Here is an 8,808-nt window from a genome sequence, read left to right on the forward strand (position 1 = left end):
ATGATATGACACAACATAAAAGCCTATTATGCGATGGCAGTGGTGATAAAAAAAAGTAATTAGTGTTATCACCCAGTGAAGAACATGCGCCGAGAAATACTCTTTTAAGTTTTAATATAAATGGATAATATAATTTTTTTTAATGATAAGTATAAATTATACATTATATTTATTTATATAAGTAATTGATAGATATTTAATTGCTTAATCAGTTAAGTTTGAAATATTTTATTGTTGAATATAAGTTATGATTATATGCCAAAAAAAAAAAAAAAAATAAATAAACAAAAATTGGTAATATGAATTTACACTTATTTAACTTAACTAATAATTATATTTTATACCGGTTGTATACGAACTATAAAGATGTCAATAAGAAGTAACAACAATAATGTTATTTACACTAAATATAGCAATAAAAGTAAAAATCCATTCTAAGAAATTCAATTAGATACACTACAAAAAAGTATATAGGTATATATACCCATAAATAAATATATATATTCAATCTATACTTAAGATGTCAACAGTAAAAATTATTAAATTTATATTAAAATGATAGGTGAATCACACTGGAGGGAGGACCGTTTCCAGGAACTTCTTAAGATCTTTTAATTCCTATAAAACATAAATAATACAAAAATTAAAACTAATGTATTTTAAAAAACTATAATATAATTAATAATAATAAACGATATCATTAATATTTTTTTTGGATTAAAATAAGCAAAAATTTTCCTATATATTATGTAATAAGAATATAAATTAAATAAACATATTCTATGAAGGAAAGAATATTATATTAAAATTGTATAAATATAAATAATAATCAAAAATATACCTATATAATTTTATAAATCACGTATAAAATTAAAAAGAAATATAAAACGAAAAAAATGCCAATTCTTACTTAAAAATTACTACTGAAATATAATATATAAAAAAAAATTATTAAAAACTTCAACAAAATGTTTGCTTTCTTAAAAACTAGAATATATCCAGCCTAGATCATTTTGCAGTGTACCAATCGGTCATTGGTATATAATAATGAAGACTAATGTATTTTTATCAATTTCAATAAATATAAGAAAAAGCTATATATTTTCATAATTTATAAATTATTTATGATAGTTATTAATTATTTTCTTTTTATGCCACATTCACTTAATTAAATTATTTTTTCTTGTAGTGGATGTCAATTTCAAAAATAGTATGTATACTGTGATTAATACATTTTTTTATACAAAACGAAAAGAATATTTCATAAAACTAAAGATGTTTTTTAATATCATGGATATAATATTTTCATGTAGACTAACTCTATTCATCATTATTGTAGAATACCATAATTGTATTGCATACTCATCAATGCAATAAAAAATGTATTTTAATATTACTAGATGTAATTGATGTATCTAAACTGGATAAGAACTGGAAATGAGGTTGTAAATATATCATGTATTAAATTAAATCGGAATAATAATAATTTACATCAACTAGGTACTTAAAATGGAATGGTTGTGTGATGATAACTGTTTTAAAAGTGGATAGAAACTTTGTAGCAAATGAAGATATATGATTCATAATTAAAAAACTAACAGTTTAACAGACAATTGATTACCAACATTTTGGGTCAGCCAGTATTCTTATATTGCACAAACAAATAAAAAAAAATCCTTGCAAAACTATCAATCATTCATGCTGGTTAAAAAAAAAAAAAAAATTATTATTAAATACCTAACATTCAAAATATGGATATTTATTATTAAGTGAATACTGACTTTATAAAGAGAATATTTGTTAAGTGAATGCGACATAATTATAAAATAACATTTTATCATCCAAATTGGATAAGTTTATTTTCAAATTTGATTTGTCACTTAAGTAACTTCTCAATTAAAAGTATATGAATTAAGCTAGGTAATATTTGTACCATATTTATATGTTTAACTAAAAATATCAAAATAAAATAAATTTTATTACAGATAAAAGAATAATTAATTCAATTTGAGTATAAATGTAACTATTATTAGTTATATTTTAAAAGTATTATTTTTAAACTATTAATTAACAAAAAACAATAGCAAATACATACCGCATCAGATGAACTATGCATCAATCCTTGATATGTTTTCAGTTCAGTACGTTTAGCAAAAGACTTAAGAATGGATGCTGTAAGTTGACCCCATTTTAGTGGTAAAATTGGATCACAATCTCCATGACACTGAAGAATTGGCATATCTTTGTTACTTATAGCAGCCTAAAAAGCAATCATAAATATATTTTATCAAAAATAGAAGTTAACTAATGATTCTTACTGCTGGAAAAGTTTTATGCAATGGTATCCAACATGAAAGAGCCATAACTCCAGCTAATGGTTTGTTATAAGTAAAAGCTGAATACAAAGCAAGAGCTCCACCTTGTGAAAATCCGCCGAGGGCAATACGAGATGATGGTATGTTGGAAGTTTCGATCTCACGATCAATAAGTGAATGCACTAATTTTGCAGCTTCTTTGATTCCACATTCATCTTCTGGACCTGATTCATCTAATGTAAACATATCAAACCAAGAAGGCATGCGAAAACCTTGGTTTAGAGATACTGGCATCGGGCTCCTGTTAATTTATATTTAAAAAAATATAAATAAAGGTTTAACAATACTATAACTACAACAATTAAATAATTAAAACTTACGCAGATGGACATATTACTTTCATATAAGGTTGTCTTATTTGTGTCATGGCTTCGGCCCAGCCATTTCTAAGTACAAATTAATAGAATATGTTAAAAATGTAAGAGAGTTTTAAAAAAAAAACATAATTATTATATAATTAATAGTTAATCAAATAAATTAAGAAATAAAAACATTATGGGTATACCTAATGTAATATTATATTAAAAAGTAGTCAATGATAAAAATCTATAAAACTCGAATGATTAAATTTATTTCATGATTATTTTTAAAATATTTAATTAGTTTTAAATTTAATTAATAGACAGAAAAACAAGTTATACTGTACCCAGAATCTCCAAGACCATGAAAAAATATTACCTGCATAACAAAAAATGTTTAAATAGTAATGAAATTAATGTTCATGTAAGTATATGTTAAAGAATATTGTTATAATATTATAATTAATTACTTTTAAATAAATATAAAAAACACATTAAAAATCATTCTATAAACCTAATACTACAGTTTATGATATACTTATTAGTTATTTTTTAGATTAATTTATAATTTAAAAACAAAATACTGTGGCCAAAGTACTACTAAGAAGAATTAAAAATACAAAAAAATGTACCTAAGTATAAAAACAATTTTTTGAGCGACTGAGCAAGTGAATAACATAATTTACAAGTAACAACTATAGGGTTAATTACATTAAAGTAACTATCAAACCCAATATAATTTAACTAACAAAGTATAATATTTCATTAAAGTTACGCAGTATACAATCTATCTAATAATTAAAACTAACTTTGGCTGAATGGAAAATATTAAAAAAAATTTTTTATAAAATAATATACTTACAGTGGCCGTTTGTTTAACGGACGAAGATATTACCACGGGATTGATAGACATGTTCGCGACGGAATATGCGAAAGTATTGTTAGAGGAATTAATCACGAAAAACAACGAAAAAATCAATCCAATTTGGGTTAATGCCAGTTTTTGAACTGCCGAACTTTTGTGGTTATGTAAATCCATAGAAATGTCGACAAATTTCATGGAACACTAAACCTAACCGATACGAAATTTAAAACACAAAATGTTACCACGCATTTGAATAAATTATAATATTATGTCGACGGTATTATATTTTCGGTAACGGATCCAATAACACTATCTACGTTCGAATTTTTCTTTGATCAACACGTTCAGATCATTTATCCTGTTCATATTTATAACATTTATCACGATTTATGCTATTGCTCAGCGTTGTGGTCCCCGATAGGCAATAATACATTATATTATATAACACACTAGTTAGGTATTAGCTAATAATAATTATTATGTCATGGCCGCCCAAAGGACAACTTATGTTTCCCTACCTATACAACTGGTCTCCCAAACTTTGTTCAACACAAAGGAACACGCACATAAACCACTACCGCATAGGTACCTAACCTAACCTACTATAGAATAAATTAATATAAATAATGGATTTTAAATTAATTTAATGTAAATTTGCATAGGTACTATATAGATGAGTATCAAGGACATTACAGGCGATTGTGACCTATTTACCTGATGAGTTCAACTATCATTATTAATCGATTTTTTTTTCACGTCAGTGAAGAGGTCTATTGAGACGGTTTTATACTTATTAATAAGTAGTCACTACCTACTATGTTCATTTAAGCACCTTTATAATATACGCTCATATTGCAAACTATTAACTGATTTTTATACGTCTAACTATACTGCATACCTGTGTACCTATATAATATATATATATATATATGTTTACATTGTGCACGAAATTCTATTTTGCATAATATACTTATATCTACAGTCAATATTCTAATTAAAAACTAATTTGGTATTAACCTAATAATACAAAAATTAATTAATATTGTTGATAAATATAATTCTTGATATAATAACATTTAATATATTTATTAATTAGTTAATTACTTTGCATAGTATATATATAGTACTATGGGGTTAAAATTTTTAATAAATAATATAGTCTTACCTTTTAAGTTACAATAAGGGTAGGAAATTAACAGTTATAGAGCATAGGCACTCTAAATAAGAAAATTAGCTTTATAGCTTTATATATTTGTATAGGTGTGAGAATATTTTTTTACACGAATATTAAATATAATTATTTGCGTGTGTAATTGAGGCTAGTACCTAAGGTAAATGTAAAATATTTAGTAACAAATTATTATAAAATTAGTTCTGGGTAAACAGAACTAACACCTGTAAAAATGTAAAATAATGTATACTGATTAAAAGAATTTTTTCCCTTTGTAGATATGCTGACTTAGAATAAGTACGTACAATTTCCTCCATTATCCGCTTATTGTGTAAAATTATTTGTTGCGGTTGTTCTATGAAAACCAAATTTTATTATGGTTTCATATTTATTGATCAACTTATAAAATTATACAGCGCTATAATAGATGAAGTATTATATTTTCATATATCTTGACTTTTTGAAGTTTTCTATTATTTATCTTTTAAACTATATAATCTGTAACATTATATTTAAATTTTTAATCAATTTGTTTCTAAAAAGTTTTAACACAACTAAAAAATATTTAAAATATGTTATTTTTTACATTCAAAAATATATTCTTGGACAAAAATTACAAAATATCGATATTAAAACATTTTTCACCTTTTTATTCAAACTAGTAGGACATATATCTTAAATTTATTTGATTTGGTTAAAATGTACCTATATGTTTTTGTGTTACATACATTATAATAATGCCTTCAATTAGACGCTATATGTGTTGTTTTCACGTCTTGTAAAATATTTACAACATTTAGCGCATTCATGGCAAATTTGCATTTAGTAGAACTAATTATTTGTTGTAGCTTAAAATTTTAATATAGACTGAATTGTCATATAGTCAATGTTAAAAACCTATTGAAAATATTACAAATTAAAAATACTCATACCTATCTAGCTTTAAAATTTGCTTAAAAAATTAAGATTCCCTCTGAAGAAAATAATGCAATTCATTTCATCTACGTGACTACATGTAAGAACTTAGGCGGTATGGTGGGTTCTTTCCTGCAACTTATATATATCTATATTTAACTGTTCCTATATGTTTTATGTACAGAGAACTTACCAAGTCCTTCATTTTTCAACCGCTTTCTGTTATTATATTCTTGAAGTATATCTTATGTTCTTAAGTTGTTAGAACAATCTTTAGGTATTATTACACTATATTCATCATAAATATAAATATTAGAGAAGAGCGGGATATAGAAATACCAGATCATTGAACTTTTGGACAAAATTGATTTTGATTTTTTGCTATTTTATAAGAATGTCTCTACAAACCAAAGAATTGTGTTCAACGTCTGGATGAAATTTTTAAACGGAAAACAGAAACATCAGTATTCAGCATTCAACTACGGGACCAGGCATTTATCAATCATTCTATTATCTTGATTAATGACCATAATTAAATGTAATCTATATAATTTAATCTATGTAATATACATTTTTAAATATACCTTATCATTAATATACTACAAGTATATCACTTACAAACTTACAATATAATGTTATTAAATTTTATAAAAAAAAATGAATTCATATTATTATAAAAGACAATGCTTATTGCGTATATCATTGTGTGTGTGTATGTAAATGATCCACAGTCAAGTCTATTGCACTTGTGGTTCTGAAATTTGTTCATATAGGTAATAGGCATAGAACTTATAGTATATGGTAATAGGTAATACTATATCCGAGGATATAAACTCCAAGTCAATTTTTTAAATTTTGTATTTTAAAAACGGATTCAGTCTTACATAGGGATGTATTTGTTGGCTGACAGCGAAAAATTAATATTTTGTATATTATTTGCATACTTAATATATAGGATTGCCAATGTTGCCATTGTCAATGAAAACTATTTTCATTGTCATTGTGACTGGATATAATTTTTGACCTTTATTTTATATTTAGTCGAAACAACCCAAATAATTGTCTAAAAAATCTATGCCGTCTACATTTAATGGAGTTTTAAAAATAAGTACCTACCTAAATCAATTGGAATTTAACTTGTCACAAGTAATGCTGAGAAGGATCAACTATTAATTAATAAATAAATCAAATAATGTAATCCGTGTAAACTATGTAGTAGTTCCTACCTATATTAAGATTTATATTAATCATTAAAATAATAAATTTGCTAACACCAAAAATCGAAGACGACAGATGTTTAAGGATGCCCTTGATTATGAGTTATGTAATAGGTAATGGCTTATGCTAATATACGAAATTTAGTAAAATATTTTCAAATTATTAATATTAACCTATAGCTAAAAATATTGAGAACATGAGAACAATGCTTGATATCTAGGAAGTACCTAGTAAATAGTAAATAGGTACTAAGAAAAATGTGGACCATTATTTGTATATTATTATTGTCATGAATCATCACATTAATTGGCACTTATAACGCATCTCTTTAATAAGAATTAATATTCATAGGCCATAACCCATATAGGTATAAAACATAATACATAAATATTCGAAGGAATCTAACGTAATTCAAAATTGTATTCTTATTTTTAACGATCTTTCATATTTATCAAAAATACCTACCTTTATTATACTAATTGATTTAAGTGTAATAATGTACACAATAAAAAAATATAATAAATTTTTTTGAATTTTTATAAACAGGTATTTTAATTTTTTTGTTTTTTTTTTTTTTTTTTTGGGGGGGGGGGATTCTAGGTCGTGTTTTTTTTTCTATTGTCTATACGTTTAGAAATTAGAACTTATTCTCTATACATACCTGATATTTAAAAAATATATTTTAGCTAATTATTATTGATAATTTATATCACGTTTTTAATTTTTATAAATATTAATACAAAAATATTTGATGGGTCAAAAAGTTTGACAGTTTAGTAAATGGCATTACGCTTTTGATTTAGAGTGATGTTTTCTTAAGTTTAATTGTTTCTTTTAACATATTTCTTAGCCCAAAAAAAAGAAACAAATTTAGATGGTGTTATAGGTTTTGTTTGGTCGCAATACAGATATTATTATTAGACACTAGGACTAATATTGTCAGCATATAGATAGTTGATATATTATACTAATAACTTAGAAATAATAAGTTATAACTCCTCGAACACTTTATTTTAAATGTAATATGTATATTATTATCTAAAAGATTTACACATTTATCTGTGTTTGCTATTCCATTAATATGTGTACAAAATCAACCAGAGTTAATTTATTTTCTTTGAAGTCAAAATTTATTTTTATTTAAAAAAAAATCAACTCAAACCTTTGGTATATGAAACAAAGTAGATAGCTTTATATTTTTTGTTTTAATTTTTAAGATTACTCATATAATCTAATCAGTTTTAAATTCTAGCATAAAAAATGTTTTATTTATTATTAAAAAAACAACAGTCAAATATTTTAAAAACTAACAAGGTTTTTCTAAGTACTAGGTAGTATCTTTTTAATATAGTGGTAAGTTACAATGCGGAAATTTTGGCGGCAGCGGCAATGCCTGTCAATAAATAATAATAATTAGTATGTCACGGATAAAGACTTCTGTAGTTGGATACTTTAATAATATTAGTGTACATTATATTGTATAGTAGGTAGTGCTATAATAGTAAAGAAGTTTAAGGTTACAAACAATATTACATATTTCATCCATCTACTTATTGTCAACTTACTGTCAACACTCAACTGTCAAGTGTCAACGTCAAGACTGAAACAGTGAACTGTCAACTGAGTGAAGACTCCTGATTTCCAGAAAAGTACAGAAAATATCTCAGCCCTCAGGGGAACAACTGCCCATCACACATTCACACGGTTGCAGTAGTTTTATTATAGATCAATAAACCACAAAGGAACGTCTATCACAACCGCGGTTATCAAGAAATTTGACGTTTCGGCGGGTTGGCACACTGTCGTTTTCCGAAGACGTAACGTTTACGCGTTCGACCTTCACGCTCTCGACAAAGGTCGAATCCGGTAATCCGGCCGGACTGCGTCATGGGGAGGCGGTGACGCCGTAACGACACAGCAGCTGATGCAGTCGTTTGGTCGCCGTATCACTAGTTCTCGTCGTAC

General features: G+C 25.5%; 1 protein-coding gene across 1 annotated transcript; it reads right to left on the reverse strand.

The window, feature by feature from the left end:
• Positions 1-316: 316 nt before the first annotated feature.
• On the reverse strand, positions 317-3,974 carry LOC112595918 (acyl-protein thioesterase 1-like). The gene is made up of 6 exons (XM_025341314.1): positions 3,537-3,974; positions 3,022-3,053; positions 2,696-2,761; positions 2,319-2,616; positions 2,096-2,260; positions 317-618 (listed from the first exon to the last, which is right to left on the reverse strand). Exons 1-6 carry the CDS (start codon positions 3,732-3,734, stop codon positions 568-570), a joined length of 810 nt encoding a protein of 269 aa, XP_025197099.1. The 5' UTR covers positions 3,735-3,974; the 3' UTR covers positions 317-567.
• Between the last annotated feature and the right edge of the window lie 4,834 nt (positions 3,975-8,808).

The sequence above is a fragment of the Melanaphis sacchari genome, unplaced genomic scaffold (assembly GCF_002803265.2).
Source record: "Melanaphis sacchari strain LSU unplaced genomic scaffold, SCAv2.0 Contig2_pilon_pilon, whole genome shotgun sequence".
NCBI classification, from domain to species: Eukaryota; Metazoa; Arthropoda; class Insecta; order Hemiptera; family Aphididae; genus Melanaphis; species Melanaphis sacchari.

Bases quoted from the DNA above. Each gene is read 5' to 3' on its own strand.
- LOC112595918 (XM_025341314.1), bottom strand. From the start codon at position 3,734: ATGAAATTTGTCGACATTTCTATGGATTTACATAACCACAAAAGTTCG. The intron at 2,617-2,695 runs GTAAGTTTTAAT...ATAAATTAACAG, and splicing joins AAAGTAATATGTCCATCTGC to GAGCCCGATGCCAGTATCTC. The intron at 619-2,095 runs GTATGTATTTGC...TATGTTTTATAG, and splicing joins TGCATAGTTCATCTGATGCG to GAATTAAAAGATCTTAAGAA.